Below are 23,468 nucleotides of genomic sequence, written 5' to 3'. Positions count from 1 at the left end.
GGTATTTGAACCTAGATCTCTCATTCCCTCTTCATTCCTAGGTCAGGGAGGCATAAATTGCACTTCTAACCATCGGTGGAAAACACATGGTATCCTCTTCCTGCAGCTCCCCACATGGAGCTTTCTTCCTAGGAAGAGGAGGACATTAGCATTTCTCATTCTGCACCCATGGGACAGTCCCCATTCCATCAATGAAGGCACTCACCTGGAGCTTAACCTTGCAATCTCAGTAGTTGGGGCAGAACGAGAAATGCTAATGTCCTCCTCTTCTAGCAATTTGTCAATTACAATGCAGGTTTTCTCAATCTCAGTACCATTTTTAGGAGTCCTGATTCTTTCAGATATCTTAGAACTGGTTCTCAGTATGGTTCCTAGGGACATTTCTGTTCATGAATTTTGCTTTAGCAAATTGTGATTCTCTGTATCTGCTTGTCTGTTTCTCCTTTGTTGAGGGGGAGGGGGCAGTGATTTGCTCTGTGATCTCAATTCTCAAGAAGAATTGTTGATTTTCAGTTTGTTTGGCTTTTTACTTGTTGTTAAGATGGAGTGATGACTTCCAAGTTGTTTAATGCCAGACCAAAAACTGAAAGCAAGAGAAATGTTTTATAATGATAAAAGAGTCAATCCATAAGAAATATATAGCAATTATAAATATATATGCACCTGACAACAGAACATCAAAATACATGAATCAAAAACTGATAAAAATGAAGGAAGAAATAGATAATCAACAATAATAGTTGGAAACTTTAATAACCCACTTTTAATAATAAATAGACCAACTGGGCAAAAGATCAATCAGGAAATAGAAGACTCGAGAGCACTGTGCACCAACTAGACGTAATAGATATATAGACTACTCCACCCAGCAACAGCAGAATGCACATTCATCTCAAGTGCACATGGCACATTCTTCATGGTAGACTGTGTGACAGGCTGTAAAACAAACCTCAATACATTTAAAAGGTTAGAAATACAAGATACGTTCTCTGGCTATAATGGAATAAAATTTTATATCAATAATAGGAAATAGGAAACTCACAAATATTTAGAAATTAAGCATAACACTCTTAAATAGCCAAAGCTTCAAAGAACAAATTAAAAATGAAAATTAGAAAATACTTTAAGATGAATGAAAATGAAGTACAACATACAGAATACAGAAATTTATGGGATGGAACTTGGGTAGGTTGAAGCACAATATACCAAAACTTATGAGATAGAGCTAAATTTATGCTGAGAGGGGAATATATACCTGTAAATAAATGCCTATATTGAAGAAGAAGAAAGATCTCAAGTTAATATCATAACTTTCCACCTTAAGACATTGGAAAAAAAGAGCAATCTAAACATAAAGCAAGCAGAAAGAATGAAATAATGATTAGAGCAGAAATTAATGAAATGGAGAATGGAAAGAGAGTAGAGAAAATGAGTGAAACCAAAGCTAGTTCTTTGAAAAGATAAACAATGTTGACAAATCTTTAGCTAGATTCATGAGAGAGGGATAGAGCTGGAGAGCGAGAGCAAGAGTGAGTAAGAGAGAGAAATCAAGTTATTAGAATCAGAAATGAAAAAGGGGTCATTACTACGAACCTTATGAAAAAGGATTATATGAAAGGTATAATATGAAATTGTATGCCATCACGTGAGATAACTTAGCTGAAATGGACAAATTTTTAGAAAAACACAAACTACCAAAAATATCTCAGGAATAAACAGACAATCTGAATAGACTTATAACAAATGAAGAGATTGAATTAGTAACAATAATAATAAACTACCCACACACAAAAAAGCCTAGGCCCACATGGCTTCACTGCTGAATTCTACCAAACATTTAAAAAAAAAAAAAGAATTCTTCACAAACTTTTCCAAAAATAGAAAAGGAGAGGACATGTCTCTCATTTTATGAGACCAGTATTACCCCGATATCAAAACCAGACAAAGATATAACAAGAAAAAATACAAATCACTTTCTCTTAGGCAAAAATCTCCAACAAAATACTAGGAAAGCAAACCAACAACATATAAAAACAATTATACATCATGACCAAGTGGGATTTATCCTAGAATGCAAGTTTGTTTTAATATCCCCAAATCAGGAGCTTTCTCAACATGATAAAGGGCAAAACAAAAAACCCTAAGCTGACATCATACTTAATAGTGAAACACTAGATGGCTTACCCCTAGGATCAAGAACAAGGCAAAGATGTGTGCTCTTACCACTTCTATTCAACATTGTACTGGAGATTCTAGCCAGGGCAATTAGGCAACAAAAAGAAATAAAAAGCATCCAGGTTGAAAAATAAGAAGTAGAATTATCTCTATTTATAGATGACATGATCTTATATGTAGAAAGTCTTATGGAATCCACTGACAAACTAATAGAACTAACAAACAACTCCAGGATGATTACAGGATACATGATCAATACACAAAAGTCGATTGTATTTATATACACTTGCAACAAATAATCTGAAAAGAAAATTAAGAAAACGCTATTTATAATAGCATCAAAAGGAATAAAATACTTAGAAATGAATTTAATAAGGGAATTACAAAGTTTATACTCTGCAAACTACAAAACATTACTGAAAGAAATTAAAGAAAATGCAATTGAATAGGAAAAAATCTCACGTTCACGAATTGAAAATTTTAATACTGTTAAAATGGCAATACTCATCAAATCGATCTACAGATTCGATGCAATCCCTTTCAGAGTTCCTTCAAAACCACTTCAATACCAACTATATTTTAAAAATAAATAAAAGCATTACAAGACAAAATTAAAATTAAATAAAAATTACAAAAACCACTTTACCCCTACTAAAATGGTTAAAATCAAAAAGTCAGACAATAAAAGTGTTGTTAAGGATATGGGGAAATTGAAACCCTTACACACTGCTAGTGGGAATGTAAAACAATCCGCTAGTTTGGAAAACAGTATGGCATTTCCTGAAATGATTAAGCACAGAGTTACTGTATAACCCAGCAGTTCAATTCTTAGATCTACCCAGGAGAAATAAGATCATATGTCCTCACTAAACTTGTACACGAATGTTCATATTTCCATTATTCATAATAAGCAAAAGATGGAAACAGCTCGAATATCCATCAATGGACTAATGGATAAACAAAATGTGGCCTAGTCATAAAATAGAATATTGTTGAGCCATAAGAAGAAATAAAGGAATACATGCTACACAATGGACGAATCTCGAAAACATGCCAAGGAAAAAATGCCAATTGCAAGACCACATTTTATATGAGCACATTCTTATGAAATGTCCAGGATTGGGACATTTTATTTATTTATTTATCTATCTATTTATTTATTTATTTTTATTATGGTGACATTGGTTAATGAAATCCAGTAAGTTTCAGGTGTACAATTCAACAGTAAGGCATTGGAAAAAAGAGCAATGTGTTCCAGGATTGGGAAATTATAGAAATAGAAAGCAGGTTAGTGTTTTCTTAGGGCTGAAACAATAGAAGCATGGGGGAGGAGTCATAGGTAAGGGTATGGTGTTTCTTTTTGACTTGAAAATGTTCTAAGATTGACTGTGGTGATAGTTGCACGTAACTGTAAATATACTAAAAACCAGTGAGTGTACATTTTAAGTAGACAAATTGTATGGTATGTGAACTAGATCTCAACAAAGCTGTTTAAAAGAAGTAACACCCATTATGGGATGGACGAGTAGGATTTATCCAGGGTAAGTGTGTGAGGAGTGGTTGAGAGAATGTTTTAGGCAAGGAAAATGGTGAGAACTAAGACCAGGCCTTGAAAGAGCACGGAGCTTTGAGGAGATGATAATTTATTCAGCACAATGGCGTTGTTGTTACTGTTTATTAAATACCAACTGATGCAGAGCAGAGATTAGGAGCAAGGGTTTTGACCTTAGGCAGGCACTCCATTTAATAGCTGAGTGACCTTAGCCAAGACACTTAATCTCTCTAAGCCTCACTTCTCTTTTCTATTAAACAGTAGGTTAGTGATATAACATCTAGAAAATGACTCAGTTCATGGAAGGGAAGAAAGACTCTATGCTCTATGTCAGTCCAAGAAACTACCTTGACAGTTACAATGCAAAAATAATATAATTATCCATTAGGAGAAATTTTTAAAAATAGTTATTTCTTGAACAACCAGATAGCAGGAGGTCTAGTGATATATCAAAATGCCACTTAAAAGGATGTGATCCCTCCCTTTAGTGAGCTGAATTGCTTCATCGTGATATTTGTTGGGGTGTGTGTGTGTGTGTGTGTATTATACTGTACCTCCTGTTCTTCATTTTTCTTTTAATAATTCATGATGAACATGTAGTACCTATGGCTCTACCTTATCCCTTTAAGATTATTCTTTACCCAAACTATACTGAAAATATTAAAGGAGCATGAAGGCAAAATATTTGAATATACATTTCTCAAAGTAACATATACAAATGGCCAGTAAGTACCGAAAAGATGCTCCATAGCCAACTAAATTATCCATCAAATTTATGCAATTGTTTTTGCTAAGGCTCTTGCAAAACGCCAATGTCAGAATAGCAAATAACTTCTTTGAGATACTGCTAATAAATGAGAGGTCTCCTTCCCTCAACCCTTAACTTAGCTTGAACTTTCTTTGTAGAGGAAACAGACTAGCTTTTCTCTTAGCTTTTGCCTTTTCCTTTTATATAGGCAGCGGTGATTACGTGTATATGGGATCTGGGGCTGACTTTTAAACACATTTTCCTTTCAGTTTCACAGTGCAAAATTGTGCAAAAGATTACCCCTGTCATTAGCATCCTGGTAAATCCATTGGTCTTGCTCCTCTACTTCTTTTGTGTGTCATGGTAGCTATGTGTTACTTTAACTTTCCAGTTCCTCATATACTACTTACTTTTAGTTTCTTAGTTGATGTTTTTGTTTGGTTATTTAGTACTCATTCAAAATCCTATATATTTAAGTAAAAACGAGAAAGAGTTACAAATGCCCTGTTTACACTCTACAGCATACTACATTATCTGCTTTATTTAACTTGGAATTAGAAATCAAAATTTGTGATGTTAGGAAAGGTTTGCCATTCACATTAAGATTTATTACACAGAGAAAACTGTTACTGGGAGAGGCAATCTGCCTTGGATCTTGAACATTCCTGCACATTTTTATTGGCAATATACCAAGAGGTAAGGCCCTGACCATTCTTCACACAGGGAAGGCCATTTCTCAGTCGTGTTTGCAGCAAGCAGCTTTGAGGGATGAGTTAACATCTTTCTCTGGGTACAGGGCAGGCTTGCTTCTGCTTACTAAGAAAGTGGTGAAATCTCCAAACTCAGGGTTTCTTTCCTATAACACAACGCGCTGCGTGAACAGACATCCATTATGGGCCCTGTCACCCCATGGAACTTGAGGATCTTGGAGAGTGACACAAACCAGTATGAAGCTCTGGCTACTGCTTTTGCCGTGACTAATAATGTCCCTGTTTCTTCTGACCCAGGATTCGAGTATCTCCTGCCAGTATCCATTAAACAGTAGCAGGTTAAGTAGTTAACTTATAAGTGGGGAGAAATCTCAGCTTAAATCAATTATGCTAAGGCAATGTTTCCCACTAGGATGATTTTTGCCATATTTGTATACCACTTATGCTATCAATGCTGTTAATATTAATAGTGTTCTACTTCATGTTTTTCAAATTGACTCACTTAATTCGAATACTCTTTCGAAAACGGAACTTTATGACACCACCCTAAATCTAAACAATCACCATTTGCTTTAAACAGAGTATTCGTTAATATATTCAAATAAATCCATGGATATTACAATTTAAAATATTTGTGTACTGTCTAAAATCATTTCCATCTACTTTAACCCCAAGTTAGCTGATTATAACCAGACGAATCATGGCTGGGACAAAGACTACCGCAACCAATGTTTTTAGTTAGTGGATTTTGAGGTCTTATCCCCTTTCCTATAAAAAGTTCCCATGAAATCCCCTTGTGAAGGAAAAAAAAAGAAGTCCAGTGCTCTGACCTGCAATGGGGACAGTTGTTGTTCCCCAGGAATACATATCCAGGACAGCCTGGCCATCAGCATAGGAGGATCTGGTGCCTGCTACAGGCAAAAGCATAGAACACAAAGTCAGACCACCTTGGAGAGGAGTGTAGCTGGGGCGAGCTCTTCCACATCCTAAGAACCACCCCTATGAGCTCCAGGGGGATGGATTCATCCTGTCTTGTAAAACCGCCAGTCACTCCCTGGACCCTCATCTCATTATAGCCGTAATCCAGCCCCACCAGCATCATCCATCAGGGTGTTACAGTCTGGAGACATAAATTGCCCCCAAAAAGAGCAGCACAGAGGAAAAATAAAATACAACTGGTACAACTGTGAGCCATCTATACATCTATAGATACGTAGATTTAGATGTAGATACACTTTTTTACATAGCACTTTCATGTTTCCAGGTAAATATGGGAACATCCCCGAATCTGACTTGAACCTCTCTCCCTTTACAATTTACATAGGTCTAGGGGTATCTGATGAACTGGTGAGAAGGGTCTGACACTGATCGTCTGGAAGAAATCACTTACCCTAAGGAAATAGAGAAAACCATAATCTTACACTCAAAGAAGCAATTCTGACTAAAGCATGTGTTAAGAGATTGTCTTCAGGTCCAACCCTCAAACAGACTCATAGTATTATGCGGAAGGGGCCTGTGATTAAAATCTCCAAGTTGCCAAGGTATCTTTAAGATATCATGGCCAAGTGGCCCTGCATAAATGTTTAAATTGAAGAGATGGGCACTCTTCTCTTTTCTGTAGAGGTCTGTGATTCAGCCCACTGGGGGTTCTGAAAAAATGTTTGGCTTCATTATTTGAGAATTCCAAAACACCAATAGAAGTAGGGGCCTGAAAGATACAGGACCTGGATGAAGGGGCAGGGATGTTCAAAATACACGGTAGTATTTTGAGAGGAGGGAATGCGAGGTTGGGCAGGCACAGCAGGAGAGGAACATAAAGGTTGTACCCACCTAAGAGTTGGCCTGGATTTATTAAGCACACGTGAGAAATACTTACTCCACCTCCCTCCCCCAAATAACTGAACCAAATCTCTTGGGAGCTGGGATCCTGCATGGGCAGATGCGGAAAGAAAAACCTGTCAGATATAGCTGTCATATCCTTATTTGGTCCTCACGAGATACCTTAGAGAGCATTATTTTATTTTACAGATAAGATGTAAAAGTTATTCTTCTAGCTAGGTGGTCTGGTGATAATTTGGAGTTCACATTTGCTTCTAAAATTCTGTCAACAAATATCGAGTGCCCTAGTGACTGGAGAAATAAACTGGTAAGTGCTGTTGGTTATTTTTGCTATAAAATGTTTATTATTTTAACAATGTGTATACATTCTAAGAATAAGGAAAGATACAAATATGCAGAATGTTAAAAATCACTCATAATCCTAGCACTCACTGTACTTTTGTCTTTCATCCTTCATGTTTTTCTGTGCATATACGTAATACACAAATGTACTCTTCCTTTTAAGAAATGACAGTCGCCTATTACCTAGTAATGTTTTTTCATTTTATATTCTGTCAGGAACCTCCTTTTGTACAAATGAGTAAAGCTCTATTAAAAAGCAGAGACTGGGAGATTGATTCAAAATATGATAAACAATAAAATGCAGATAAGAGATGCATCTTAAACCACTAAGAGCAACAAGCAGGAAAATGGGCAAAAGTTTATCAGGAAAATGCAAATCAAAAGAAGGCTTAATGCAAATGCTAATAGAGAAAAAATAAAAATCAAGGTAAACTACATTAAATAGGGGTAAGGATGGTTTCGATTAACTTTCCAACGCATCACTATAAGTTTGTTTCTTACTCTCCTTATCTCATCTATTTCATTCACTTCGCTAAACATATCCTCCTTGCTTAAATGCCTGTTGTGTATATCTTCCTTAAATTCCTGGAGTGACTGAATCAGCCTTTCTCTGAAAGTTCCTTCTGTGTTTTCCTCCTCCTCTGGCGCTTCCTCCTCTGGCTTTTCCTCAGGCTTTGGCTCTTCCTCAAGCTTTGGTTCACTCCCGTTTTCTGGTTTTCCTTCAATTTGACAAGGTTTCATTTTGTTTCTCCCTTCTCTTTTCTCTTGCAGTTATTATTCTTTGAATACAATTACTTCTAGGAAGCAAGAAGGAGATGGTAAATCAAAAGCTTGGCGACTGGACCAGTGCTCCGGACAAAGGTCTCAGCATTTGCCCCATCCCTTTTTTTGATTCAGGGCTATCATCAAAAATCTTGCAGCCAGGAGACTCAATCAGCAATCAGTTTCCCTAAGCTGGCCCCTCTTACCACCACTTTCCACCGCCTCACGGCTCTCTTGTCCCTCCCTCCAGCCATTTCCAAGGCCCTCTTCAACCACTCCCCGCCCCCGCCCCCGCCCCCGCCCCCACCCCCGCCCAACCCGCACAGACGTATCACAAAGCCCTCCCAGAACAGAATAGGCTAGCAGAATCGGGGCTGGGATGAGGAGATACAGTGGGGCCCAGACCTCTGTCACGACCTCGCCCGCCTCCACCCGAAGCGTCTTTATAATATACCCCTCACCTACCTGTCTTGATCCAGTCAGTTTCTCCGTCTCTTCTAGTCTTGCGTAGTGATAGGAACAAGACCTGCGGATCCGAGCACAAACGGGAAATGGGAGGGGGAGGGCCAGGGAGAAGGGAGTGGAGGAGGGGAGGTGGAGCAAGCGCTTGGTGACCAGCACCACGGACCTTTTTCCCCATTAAGGTTCTCAGTTATGGAAAGTTTCTCACCTTCTGTTTCTCCCAGTTCTCCCCCTCTTTGCAGTGCAAGTTGGCTCGAATTTCCCATCAGACAGGGAGTAGGCAAAGCACATTATTTCCAAACTATCTTTAAGACTGGGGCGGGGGTTGGGGGGAGGGTAGGTGTCGGGAAAGCGGTCTGAGATGGCAGAGAATGATTATTTTTAAACTACCACAGGTCTCCCTGTATTTCTCCCAAGACCCCTAGTCTCTTTTCCAAGGTTCATTCCCTACAGACCGGGAACTGGGTGGGAGGTGGAGAGATGGACTTGACCAGGACTCTCTCGAGTCTCTGCTCTGGGCCACCCCCACCCTAGAAATCCTCAAGCAGCACTTATTTTGACACCAACCTGCAAAATTCCGGCAAATTGGTTTTCTCCTGGCCTCAGGCCCCTGCGTCGCGATGCAGAAGGGAGCTGGTACCCAGATGAGAACAAGGACCAGACTCGCAAGACTTCTGCACACGTCGACTCCTGGTCATGTGAGATCTACGTCACCAGTGAGCTTGGGGCCCTAATTTCCACGCCCACCAAAAGCGCGGCAGAAGTAAGCCCGCCTTCTGCCTCCTCCCCCTTTATACTTTTGGCCCTGTCAGTTTTTTTTGTTGTCGCATATCTCAGAGGGAAATTTTTTATTTGCCTTTCTCTGATTACTAGGTTTGGGCTGCATCTTTTTCTGGAGCTACTAAACTTCTCTAATTCTTTCCAGAATTGTCTCTTCCTGCCTTCCGCTCCCAGCATTAACTCCTGTAGCCATCGCCCCTCCCCCAGCCTCCATTTCATGTGCAATCTGGTCTTTGGCAGTTGTGGAGCAGGGTTGACTTAGCAGTGGGTCGTTTGATAAAAAAGCTTGGGGCAGGAATGAGATCTTTTAATGTAGTTTTTACTTTATTCTTAATACTTTTATATTCTTTATTTTAAGTATTTTTTTTATAGTCGGAAAAGACAAAGACAATTGCTTCAGTTAAATGAGTTAATGCATGTACGGTCCTGAGAATAGTGCCTGGTATATGGTGCTTTAAAAGTACGAGCTATTATTATAATAAGATTTCATTTGGGGAAAAGGATTCAAAATGGAAAAAAGAAGACTAATGTTTGACTCCAGAGCCCTGGTGGTAGTATTTGCTAAGAAGCTGTGTTGCCTGCAGAATCATCAATTGTTTCCTCTTTTGTAAGGAGAGAATAATAATATACACCTCATATAACTGACTGTTGAGAATTCTAAACGATAACTCTTGGCCCAAAGCACTTCACTCATATAAAGTCTTCAACGGATATTGGTTATCTTTCAGCCTCGCCTCAGTCTTTGGTAATGGTCACAAATTTGTCAATAAAATTGCATAGGTTTCAGAGGTAATATTTGAAAAATAACAGGGGACATAAACATGCATTTGTTTCATATAAGTTTCAGTGTCCCTTTGTGAGTCAGAATAAAAACTTCAATGGATTATGTGGAGAGAAAAAAAAACCTTACTGCATGTCATTTTATTTTACTTGCTCTTCTAGTGTATTATTCTGTCTTCAGGGAAGCATGTGTATTTATTTGAGCACCAGAAAACCCAAGGTATAATGGGTTTGGTCTTCTGGACAGAACACTGGTGTGAAAGACAGGAGAATGTTAGTCCCAGTGCCAGCCTTAGAACAATTTACCTGTCCAAAGTCTGTGTGCCTGACGCTTCCAAAACTGAAAACGTCGGTTTGACATAAGGAAAGGTTTATTGATTGAGAAGGCACCAACTGAGAAGATGGGAGACCTAATCCTCAAATCCATCTTAAATTACAGAGTTCAGGCTTCTTTTATGTCAAAGAAAGGGAAAATATGAAGGGCGAGGGGTAATTGACTACCGCAGACATTTGGGCACCAGCAGGGCTTCAAGGGAGATTGTGCTTAGTCTGTTGACTCTAGCTGATGTGAGTCCAGGTCAAGAGGTGCCTGCAAATCTTTGATAAACAATACATATTTCTCTTATCTCTTGGGGAGAGTCACCCTCTGGCCAGGCCCTGTTTTTGTAAACCTGAAGCCTCAAGTGGAATTCTTCAAATGATTAGCTATCAACCTGAAGGCCATGGGAACAAAGCAGGCCTGAACAAGATAAAGTCAAAGAGGCAGAATATTTCACTCTGTTACAAACTGCCTGTGTGACCCTTAGTGAGTTATTCTCCCTGTATTGGTCTTATCTCTAAAGCAGGAGAACACCACCAAGCTCTCAGAACTTTAGAAAGAAGCATGTGATTAGTAAAACATTTGAATATGTAGTCCTTAGGAAGATTGAAACATCCTGAATGGCAGCCGTTTTTCTCCAACTTGATGGAAATGGTTCCAGAAATCTTTATAATGTCCTAAAAAGGGAAAGGTGCTTCACTGCCATTGTCTCATTTTATACTCTTAACGACAATTGCAAGGAAGATATTTTCATTTCCATTTTATATATGAAGAAACTAAACGGAGTTTAAGCAATGTGCCCAAAGACATTATCTCCTTAGATCTGAGCAGAAGAGGCCTCTGCCTGAGGCCCCACTTTTAGAGGGTCAGTGTCTGGTCCTTCTCTCGAGGCTCTCTTGCCCAGTAGTGAAGAGTCAGTGGAGCAAGAAGTTGGCCTTACTTGGAGCCTTTACCTTTCTCCTTCGAGACCACACTCTTGATATCTAGGACCCTAGAATATTCTGAACTAAGGACCTAGAGCTCAAATACAAGGCCTGCTTGTGCCTCTTCTCCAGGTCTGTCCTCCTGAGAGTGGGCTACATCCCCTGTGGGTTCACCCTAGGGGTAGAGTAGATGACAGACTACAAAGGCAGAACCCCTTCACATGAAGCCATTTGAAGAAAGAGCTAAAGGGAAGAGTGGACTGCCAGGCCAACAAGAGCTCAGAAAAGGCAATAGGCAGTTAGGTAATTAGAGACAGCCTCAAGGAGGAAAAAGACCTTGATCTGGGCTTCGGAGTGTAGGCGGGACATAGATGGAAGGTGGGAAGGAAAGAGGAGACCAGTCTAGTTGAACCTAGGCCCTGTGTCTTTATCATTACCCTGGCTTGTCTCCTGTTGTCTTGCTGGGTAGAAGTCCATTTGCTCCTCCTTAAGGATGTTTAAGTCTATTGACAATGGTTGTCGTCTGAAAGCAGGTTCAATGCAAGCACTTTTGGACATGTACTACACTACCCCGAAGGACTTTCACACTTATTTCCAGGTCATGGAATCTGAATCGGTCTGCCTTTCTGGATAGTACATAGGAATTTGCTAAGTACTTAAAAAAGTTCGTAGACCTGAATTCTTACTATCAGTCCTTTGACCTGGACCTGAATATACAAAGAGAAGCCAGAAGTGAAAAGCAGCGATGAAAGAGCAGAAGGAGGGAATCGTTCTGGGAAATGGCAGCTATGCACCCAAGCACATACACATGTATATGCACATTTTCACATGTGTGTACACATTCTCATAAACTGAGGATTCTCCCAGATGATTTTGCTACAAGATTAAAAAAGGTAAACATATAATTCTGTTAAAACAATTCAAACTGCACCAATGATTTGTACCAATGGTATGTACCATTTACAAATGGAAAATGACTATTAGGATATTCAACACAATTCTTTACAATAGGAACAATTAAGAAGAAACTTAAATGTCTTACAATAGGGAACAGGTTAAATTAATTATGTAAAAACCATGTCATAGATTTCTAAGAAAACATTAAAATGAGATCTATTGAGAACAGAACTAAGAATTAATTTTTCACCTATGCAATTAGAAAAGATGAAAAATATTGATTACACTCAAAGTTGGTTAATTTATTTGATGACTCTCAAACATTCACATGTATTTTGAGAATATACAATAGTATAGGGATGTTAACTAGACTTATTGCAGTGATCATTTTGTAATATATTGAATCACTATGTTGTACACCTGAAACTAATATAATGTTATATGTCAATCATGCCTCAACAGAATAAATAAATGAAAATACAAGCAAAATGCAAAAAAAAAAATACGTTTTTACAGGTCATTTTGGCAATATCAAACTTTATAATATGTGTGTTCTTGGACACATCAATTTCCTCTTCTAGTGATTTATTATACAGAAATACTCCCTTTTCTTTTTTGTTCTTTTTGTTGTTTTTGTTATTGGTTTTTTTTTTTTAAAAAAGGAAAAACCCTAAATATTCCTAAAAGGAGATTGGTTTAAGAAAAGTTTGATCATTTATATAATGCAAAACTATGCAGTTATGAAAAAAATAATGATGTGGATTTATATATATGAAAAAAATCCAACATATATTGTTAAGAAAAAAGGCAAATTGACAGTTAATACATGTGATAGTACATTTTGTTGCAGCATACATATATTTATTTTTGTGTATTTAAAATATGAAAAGAATGAAATTCTACCATAACATGACAAGTGAAGTCCTTACAATTTATTCCTGTAAAATTTTAGATTATGTGAATGGAATGACTGATGTGAGCATGTTTGGTTAACTCACTGCATAACCCAAAGCCATCAGGAACTCAGCTGTGTTTTGATACCACTTCATAACAGTTGTTTATTCAGCACTTGAACTTAATTATCATCCTTCCATTTTCCCCTGTCCCCAACCCCATCGCCAATCATATTATATCCAGTGTTGTTACTGTGAGATTTTACTGTATTTCTATATCATGTTAGAAATTTGACTGAATATATACTTAAATATTTCCACAGGATGTATTTGAAATGAGTATTCAATATAATGGGAACTTTTATTTTCTAAGTGTTGCATTTATATAGTTAAATTTTATCTTTAATAGGCACATATCAATTCTTAATATTCAGAAAAATGATTGAGATAAAACTGTAAAGACATGCACAATAAAATATCTGACAAATATAGGACAATCATATCTTTATTGAGATGAAAGTGTTTTGTAATATATTGACACATGAGTAAGGTTACAAACGGCAACATGACAAGGATTCAATTTTTTAAAATAACATATGTAGATATTTATATATATGCATGCATAAAAAATATTATGGAATAATATACACCAAAATATTGAAAGTGGGTATGACTGGATAGTTTGTGAGTTTATGGGTGATTTATGTATTCTTTTACATACTTCTTTGTAGATTCTTCTACCTTTTTTTCCAGTGGGAATGTATAACTTCTACAATAAAGAATAGTTTACAAACAGTATAATCTTATTTTACGACACATATTTCACATATATACATCTCTGTAGCTGAGCAAGATCTGATTTAAGGCCTCTACTACCTCTTTGAGGTGTGAGACCCTTACAATGGTTGAATGCTTCACACATTTGCTTCTGTTGGCCCCTTTGTGACTTGGACGCATTAAAATGAGGCTCTCCTCCCCATTCTCTGACTATGGCTCCCTCTACTATTAGTGGTACACAGGAAAGGAGATTTATTTTTCCTAAATTTTATCCTGTGAGAAATTTTTTCTTCTAGGAAATTTTTCGCTAGGAAAAGTAACATTGTTGGGAGTAATGTAATATTATAAGTAGATAATATATAAGACTATTATAAAATCGTCTTAGTTATTAATTCAGTTCTTTTAAAAATATAAATGAATAGAAAAAGAAAGGGTTGTATTTTTGGCTCTGTTTGACAAATGGCATTTATCTATAGTTCCTTGACCTTTTTTCCCATGAGAATGTTTTACTTTTGCAAATAAAGACAATAAATATTATGTAAAAGCAGGTTAAAAAAACAATGTGTATAAAATTATCCTAGTTATATTTAAAAATACATATAGAAGGAAAGAAAACCCTCAAGAATCTACACTCAAGTTATTTTATGTCTCTCAAACATACATTTCATCCATTTATTCATTTATCAAATATTCATTTTGATTCCATGAATCAAACACACTTCCAACCAGGCCCCAAAACATACATTGTTATCATGCTTCCCTGAGAGATTTTAATGCATACCAACACTGGAGAAACACTGGTAGTGCAGTGGAAACACAATTATATTGAGTACTTTCTTAGTCCATTCGAGCTACAATAACAAAAATACCATAGATTGAATGGCTTAATAATAGAAATTTATTTTTCACAGCTCTGGAAGCTGGGAAGTCCAAGATCAAGGCGCTGACAGATTTGGCATCTGGGGAGGGCCTGCTTCCAGATTCGTAGACTGCCATCTTCTCACTGTATACTCCTGTGGCGAAAAAGGCAAGGGAGCTTCCTGGGACATCTTTTATAGTGGCACTAGTCTCATTCGTGAGGGATCCACCTTCAGGACTTAATCATCTGCCAAAGACCCAACCTCCAATTAACCATCACAGTAGGGGGTAAGTTTCAACATATGAATTTTGAGGGGACACAAGTATTCAGTCTATAGCAAGTATAAATATGCCTAGAAAAAGACTGTAAGGAAATACATCAAAACATCAAAGATCCTAATAATGCATATATTACATGTCATAAACTGTATTATTCTGTTAGAATCTATTTTTAAAAATTATTCGAAGAGCATTTCTCTGTTTACTACATAAGATGCTGCTCATTTCATGAATTGTTCAATAAATCCAATTAGATCTGGAAAAAAAATCATTCGATGTTTCTCATATTGAGATACATCATAAAATAGATATGTAGATTTTAGGTAACGTTTTATTCGTTCTCAAAAAAGTGTTCTGAACCAATAGTGTATGTTGCCAATGCTATAATCTAATAATCAAGAAAGTAAGGTGTATAAATATATATATGGAAATGTGTATTCACAAATTGAAAAAGACATAAAGGAATTCACCAATGATGACATTTGGGAATGGATGTGTGATTAAAGGTGATTTTTCTGTTGTTATTTCCTTAAATGTCAGGTTTTTACCTTTTAATTTTTTGTACAATTCCAATCGTATTGCCATTAAAATAATTCTGAACATATACGTTATCACGTTCATTTGGAATATGCAGAAAAACGATAACAATATTCATAACATACTTTCAGTGTGCACCATGTTCCAGTGTCCTAAGCTATTTACAGGCACTGATCAATCCATTCTTCAAAAGAAACCTGTGAGGGCTATACTATCAATGTCCCCATCCTACATAGGAGGAAGCCGAGGAACATAGAAGTTAAACAAATTGCCTGAGGTTGTACAGCTACTAAGTTGCAAAGCCTGGATGTAGCCAAAACTGCTGGGCTCCAGAATCAGTGTGCTCAACCTCTCAAAAAACAAATAATAAATCCATTAAAACACTGATTAGAACAGCTGGAGACAGTTACATATTTTCTTAAATATAATTTTTTAAATTGTTGTTTTTCTAGATATTTTAGTAGTGGCAAATCCCAACCTTATTGTTTCTTCTAAAGGGAGCTGTGTTTTCCCTCACAGTGAATAAAACTGGGCATAATGGAGATAATCAGGCAATTGATGTTGGTCATCAAAAAGAAAAAGAAAAAAAAACAAAGGGAAAAAATGAAATCCCCGACATTGAGGACTTGAAAGGTCGTCATAATAAGTCCAAGTTGTGAGAAAGATGAAATCAGGAGGGAACAGAAACTATGAAGAAGCAGAAGCAAGGACACAAAGAAAAGCTATTCAGTTGAAAATTAAGACACCTCTTAGCAATGGGAGAGAGACAGACATTTGTTATATGAATGAATTTTTCATGGGACAGAAATGCGCCAATTAGATTCCTTCAGTGGTTTTGATCCATATGCATTTCAAAAATGAATAGGTATTGTGTGGCCAATAATATCTCCTAACTTGTTTTAAAATATCGTGACGGATTTATTTATCTCCTTTAACAAAACTTGAATGTCTGTTGGAGAAACCTAAAAAGTAAAGTAAAGGGCCATCTTGTGACCAGAGCCAGCATTGCGGCTTGAACAGGAAGCCTGGGGCAGAGAAACAGGGTTAATCTTGATGAATGGCAGAGCAATGGACCTGTTTAGATTGCAACATCCTTGGGAAGTCAAGGAGGTGAGTTCCACTAGAGAAGTGGATTAGAGTTTGTAGGGCCAGAGAGTGGTCTGGGGTAGAGATGTGAAACTGGGTGTCCTCATCACTAAGACTGTAGTGACAACTGCAGAAGTGGATGACACCAGCCAAGGAGAACATGGAGACTGAGAAGAGAGAGGACTTGCAATATTTAAGGAAGAAATATAGCTCAGGGTCTACAAGCAAGGGCTAGAACCTGTCAGTTCTAGTTGGGTCTACATCTCCACTCCGTCCCCTACTATTCCAAGTAAAAGTAAAATGATAGCATAGTTATATAAGATTCACATTAAATATAAGAACTGAGAAAAGAGAAACCTAAGAGTATGTTGAAAGTTATTATGTACATTGTATCTATAAGAAAGCTGGTGTTGCTTTTTAAATATCAAACAAAGTAGAATTCAGGGCAATGGGCATTATATAGACAAAGAGGGACATTTAATAAAGAAAAAAGGATCGATTCACCAGGAAGTTATTGTAATCCTTTAATTCCATGTTTCTAAAGACATAAAACAGAAAATAAAAATCAGGAAACAGAACAAGTAGAACATTCCATAATTATAGTGAGAAAGAAGTTTCTTGGTAATTAATACTATTATCAGAAAAATATCATTAAGGATATCAAAAGTTTACCCATGATAGCCCCGGGATAGCTCAGTTGTTAAAAGTCCAGACATTGGAACCAAATTCATACTCTTCCTCTAACCAGCTGCGTGTCCCTCATTTTTTTTTTTTATAGCATAAACTTTCTTCTGAAACTAATGAGAACTATAGACTCTTTTATCATCACATGCATACACCTTGAAGAAATGGGTACAACTACCCCTGCCACGTACATATGTGCACATAATTTTGAACATTAAGTTTAAGGGGCCCACAAGTTTCCTTTATTAAGACCTTGTGGTCTAATTTAATTCTTTAGGAATATAGAACAGTAAAGTCAAATAGAAGACAAATAGTAAGGTGAGAGACATAAGCACAAATATATCAATGATTAAAGTAATCGTAAAAAGACTAAACACTTCAAATCAGACTGGATACAAATAATAAATCATATGCTGCTTAATTAGACACACCTTAAATGAAAGGACGCAGAAAGACTGAAAGTTGAAGTGCAGAAAAATACATACATGCATGCCATAACCAAAGGAAAGCTGGTGTAACTATGAAAACAACCAACAAGGTAGGCATTAAGGCAAGAAAAAGTAGTGGAGATAAAGAAATATATTTTATAATGACAAATGGTCGATCTAATAGGAAGATACTGAAATTCTAAATCGGTATGCTTCTGGTGATGTTGCTTCAAAATATAAAATACAAAAATACCAGAAATAAAAAAAGAAACAGAAATTTAAAGTATTATGGGACACTTAAATATACCTCTCTAGATAATTGATAGCAGAATCAGAAAAAAAATCAGTAGAATTGTTGAAGATTTAATCAAGACTAAAAAATTTGACCTAATTTGCCTATATAGAGCAATACAACCTACAGATGCAGAATATAAATTCTTTAAAGGGTGAATGGGACATTTGCTAAAATTGACTCCGTGGTTTTGAATCATTGCGGAGGCTTTTCTCTTTAAGTGGTGGGATAACTTAAGTCACTTGCACCAGTTTGTTGACATGAGAAAATACATAGAATATGAATACGGAGATGAATGACTAGTCAAGTACTAAAACATTTCTGTACTTAGCAAACTTAAAATCATTTTTTAAAAATTTGGTTCTCCATTACAACTCTCATTGGAGACATTGATACTTTACAACCAGAATTTGTGTGGAAAAGACAACTGACTCCTTAATTTTGTGTCACACACGCCATACAGATGCACTGCTGTTTGTAAAAGACATTTATTGTAAAAAAGAGAACAAACTTAAACCATCTAATCACTCACACAGTCCTAACAAATTTGAATAAGTCACGCTCTTCATTTTCAATATGTTGAGATAAACATTTTCAGGACACTTGTAGGGCACTTTGCTAATTGCCAGGTGCTTTACATATCATTAAACTTTTGTCATTAGTCCAAGTAAATGTGTACCAGAAGCTACTTGCTTAGCTACTTCAAAGCAGTTTAAATGAACTTTCCATATTGAGATTAAGCGAGGGGGGATGTTCAGAGTAATCGATGGTGTATTTCCCCGATTGCTGTCAGTCTGTGTGGCAGGGGTGGGGGAGACGGGGGGTTGGAGGGTTAGGGGTGGGGGTGGGGGTGGAGGGGGTGAGGAGGGAGCCCAGTAACCAAGTATCAACAAATTTCCAAGTACTGAAAAATTTAGAATGTGTTCTCTAATGATGGAGGAATAAAGCTAAGAGTTAATAATAGGTAGATAACAAGAAAATCTCAAAGTGTTTGGAAATTAAGCAATACATTTTAAAATAATTCTTTGATAAAAATAGAAATGATTGTGGTAACAGAAAGAAATCTAACTAAGGGCAGTGAACACACAATGCAATATATATATGACTTACTGTTGAATCGTATACCTGAAACTTACTGGATTTCATTAACCAATGTCACCATAATAAAAATAAATAAATAAATAAATAAATAAAATTAAAAAATAGAAATGATAAAATTTAGTGTTATCTTTAATAATAATGAAAACATAACACACGAAAACCTGTGGGATGCAGCTATCTGTGCTTATTAAGAAATTTCATGTCCTTAAATGCATATATTAGAAAAGAAGAAAGGCTGGAAAATGTCAATGATACAAGTTTACTTGTCAATAAATTTTGGGGAAAGAACCAATATCAGTCTACACAATTCTTAAGGCAAGAAACAATTACGAATAGAAATTAATGAAAGAGAAATGAAACATACAAAAGAAACAAAATTTGATTCTATATAAATACTAATAAAATTAACGTCCTCTAACAGAAGCGATCAAGAAAAAAAAAAAAGAAGACACAAAATGAATACCAGGGATAAAAGAGAGAACAAGAGTACATATTCTAAAGATTTTAAGATAATAATAGGATAATATTGAGAGAGGAGAGGAGACATCTGAAAAAATGCAAAGGAAAGGGCCTGCAGAAGTAACCGACTTAGCCGGTTAAAACTGCTCTCTCTCTCCATGCTGCTCAGTGCTCTTCAGCTAACATGTTTTCCCATAGCTACCTCCCCCACCTCAAGGACTCTCCAGCTCACATCTGTTGATTCATAGTTTGCTATCCAACTAGTGTTCTTATCTCTGTAGCTGTGTAGGAATAACAAGACTGTAAAACTGCTTGTTATGTTACAATTAGAGCTCAGCCTCTGGATAGGAATCCTCTGAGCAGGTCTCGTCTCTCTGTTCAAGAATCCTATAATGGTGCTGATAACGCCAAGGTCGCAGGTTCTACAAAACAAACGACCTATAAGACCAGTGGTCTGGAAATTTCTCCCCCCTTGCAGCCCCCCAACCCCCAAAGCTCCCCCTCCCATCGTGAGTCATGAAGCACACGTGAAACCTCAGACAAAGGAATCACGCGCCCCTTGCATGGACACTGCAAGGGTATATAAGCTATAAGAAATCTAACCAAGGGGAGATCATGCTTTGGGTCTGTTGAATGCCCCAAGCTCTCAGCTGGCATTAAATTCTCTTTCCTCTAACAAAGTTGTCTGAGCGTCTAATTTCCTCCGTCGGGTGTCACTTCCTGCAACAATATGAACAACTTCATACCAGTAAGTTTAAAAATTTAGATTAAATGCACAAATTTATTAAAAAAACACAACTTACCAAAAGGGAGAAAAGAAGAAGTAGAAAATCTGAACAGTCCCATATCTACTAAATGAATTGAATTGCAATTAAAATGTGACACAAATTTCCACTTTTGGCATAACAGCTGGAGGAGCTATAAAGACCCACTTGACAGCTAAACAAAAAGAACAGACAAAAGCTATAAAAACCTCCAACCATTTAATGTCTCTAGAAATTGTCCTAAGGGAAGAGAGCAAATGAAGAAATATTTATTCAAGAAAAGTCTACTAAAACTTCGTAAAAACAAGAGTTTCTGGTCTTTGAATCAGGATATGCTCTTTCCTTCCTTTCCACCCCAGCTCAGCTTGACAGTGTTAAAAAACAAACAAACAAACAATAAAACAAAACAAAAAACAAAAAACAACCGTATGCATCTAAAAGCTTTTCTGAAAGAAAGGGTTTATTGAGCTGTATGCTAGTCAGAGAAAGGATCAGGTCCTGGGACATACTGTCTAAACCACCAGCAACGAGGCTAGATGGACAAGATGAACATGTCTGCCATCCTGGAGCTGACAGGGCTCTGTTATACAATGAGTTTTGGGGAAGAAAGATATAAGTTATTTTGTAAGAAATTACATTGGCTATAGATGGGGGGGGGTTGAGGATAGGTGAAACGGGCAATTCTAGGATAGGTGCATAGTCTACAAGGAAGAAATATTACTACCTGACTGATTGTAGGCAATAGTCTGGAAAGTTTATACATAATCAGGATGTGGTAGTGTCCGGAGGTTGGCTATTTTTTTTTTTTTAGATAGCCACCTGGAATTTGATTCAAAGTTTCCACAAACACTCAGGAATGTTATTAGTCTTTTGTTCGTTTCAGCCCACAGCTGTTAACTGATTACTTCAGTTGATTCTTTCTCACACTCTCCAGCTTGCTGTTATTTAAATTAGGATGTCTCGGAATATTTCTCTTGTCAACAGAAACTTTGGGCAGTTGTGGCCAAAAAGACAAGATTTCCTTTCCCCTTGGCTCTCAATCAAGCCTTATAATATCTCACTCTGAGGGTAGGCCACCAGCATACCTTCCAAATTAGAGTTGAAGAGGCTAAATTCTTGGTGACTGTAGCCAGGAGGTCATGGATTCCCTCTTCTACTCAGTCACTACCCATAGACCAAAGGCTCTACCCAACAGTGGCAGACCAGAAATAATAGGCGTCCTGATTGATCTCATCCCAGCATGTTCTTGGAGCAGAGGTTCCACACCAGTAGAAGAAAACCGAAAAACAAACAAACAAACAAACAAAAAACAGTGGCTACTGCGGGGGGGGGGGGGGGGCGCAGAATAGCAATTCAGAGTCTTCTCAAGAAGAGAAGCAGTCCATAAGAATAGAGAGCTCCTATGCACTCCCTAAAAGAGCTGACCTAATTTGAAACACAATCCCGGGAAGCTCCAGCTTAAGGGTACGGTAGAAAACAAATAGCTTCCCTTAATTAAGACCAACACATTAAACCATAGGCCAGCTAGTATACCAGAGAGAATCAGGGAGAGAGTCAGTAAAAGAGAGTCTGCTGGCGGTTAGAATAAACTTCAGATATTGGCCTCAAAAACTGTTCCTGACTGAATTTAATTTGATCAGACTGTTGAGCATTTTATGTCCCAGGCTTCATTGAAAACAGGAGAGCAATCGGCCTATAATCAATGCAACCTAACTGGCTAAGTATAATACCAAATGAAGCAGACAGCTTAACACAGAGATTAGAGAAAGAGATAGTCAAAAAGAGTGTTGGTGAAAACCCCCGTAATCCCAGGATGCCTGTGCATGTGCTCAAGTCTGCACCCTCTGAGGAGTGACACCAAAAGTTCACACAGTGGGAGAAATAGGCTTTACTAACATAGCCTAGCCAAGTCACAAAACAAGCAAACAACAACCAAAACAAGGAGTGGGGGAGGTGAATTAGTATCTAAAGAAGCTAAAATATATTACCTAAACTGTACAGATTTCCACAAAAATTACAAAGTATCCAGTCAAAGAAAAATAGTACTGGATGGAATTAAATATGAAAAGAAGACTTTATTCCTTGAGATTGAATTAAACTCCAAATACAACAGGGACGACAGGGGGTTTATAATCCACAGGCAGGGAGAGGGAGTCATAAAATTGAAAATGACTAAGAGGAACTTGGTTAGATATAAGGGTGGGGGAAGAGGCACATCAATGAATTTCAAGGGTGGGAGGATTCTTGCTAAACTGGATTAGCAGGATTCTTGCTAAAAGTTGGCTCCACGGGATTTTTTGCTAAAACTGTTATTGATAGTTCAAGGACAGGGTCTGATCAAGAAGATGGTTCAAAGGAGCCTGATTACACCTTGGTCCAGAAAAGAGTCCTTATCAATGCAAAGAAACAGGAATATGAGACCTATACACAGGAAAGAGAAGGCAACATAAACGGCTTGTGAAAGGGACCAGATGTCAGACTGAACGTACAAAGCCTTCAAACAGCTATTATAAATATCTTCAAAGAACTAAAGAAAACCATGCTTAAAGAAATAATGGAAGATATGAAGACAATGTTTCATCAAACATAGAATATCAATAAAAATTAAAATAATTTAAAAAACAAAATAAAAACTCTGGAGTTGAAGAATATAATGAAAATGAAAAATTCGTTGGAAATACTGAACAGCATATTTCAACTGGAAGAAACTATGAGCATGTTTTCAAGGTTCATCCATGTTGTAGCATGTATCAGTACTTCATTCCTTTTTAGGGCTAAATAATATTTCATCGTATGGATATACCACCTTTGGTTTATCAACTCAGCAGTTGATGGACAACTTTGTTTCCACCTTTAGTCTACCATGAATAGTGTTGCTACAAACATTTGTGTACAAGTATTTATTTGAATATCTATTTTAAATTCTTTGGGGTTCGTTCCTAAGAGTGGAATTATTGGGTCATATACTAATTTTATGGTTCACTTTTTGAAGAACTGTCAAATTATTTTCTACAGGAGCTG

General features: G+C 37.1%; 2 protein-coding genes across 4 annotated transcripts in view; both read right to left on the bottom strand.

The window, feature by feature from the left end:
* The window catches only part of BEX3 (brain expressed X-linked 3), a 128,526-nt gene that overhangs the window by 12,937 nt on the left and 92,121 nt on the right, over positions 1 to 23,468 (bottom strand). The window lies entirely within an intron of this gene.
* TCEAL9 (transcription elongation factor A like 9) lies at positions 7,346 to 9,322 on the bottom strand. Of its 2 annotated transcripts, none has more exons than XM_011385071.2 (3): positions 9,158 to 9,322; positions 8,594 to 8,654; positions 7,346 to 8,160 (listed from the first exon to the last, which is right to left on the bottom strand). In XM_011385071.2, the coding sequence occupies exon 3, from the start codon at positions 8,105 to 8,107 to the stop codon at positions 7,799 to 7,801; it is 309 nt and encodes a 102-aa protein (XP_011383373.1). In that variant the 5' UTR covers positions 8,108 to 8,160; positions 8,594 to 8,654; positions 9,158 to 9,322; the 3' UTR covers positions 7,346 to 7,798. The 2 variants fall into 2 exon arrangements, with proteins under 2 accessions (XP_011383373.1, XP_011383371.1); XM_011385069.2 differs by having other exon boundaries at positions 7,346 to 8,163; positions 9,158 to 9,321.

The sequence above is a fragment of the Pteropus vampyrus genome, unplaced genomic scaffold, assembly GCF_000151845.1.
Source record: "Pteropus vampyrus isolate Shadow unplaced genomic scaffold, Pvam_2.0 Scaffold653, whole genome shotgun sequence".
NCBI lineage: Eukaryota > Metazoa > Chordata > Mammalia > Chiroptera > Pteropodidae > Pteropus > Pteropus vampyrus.
This window is presented reverse-complemented; position numbering and strand designations above follow the sequence as displayed.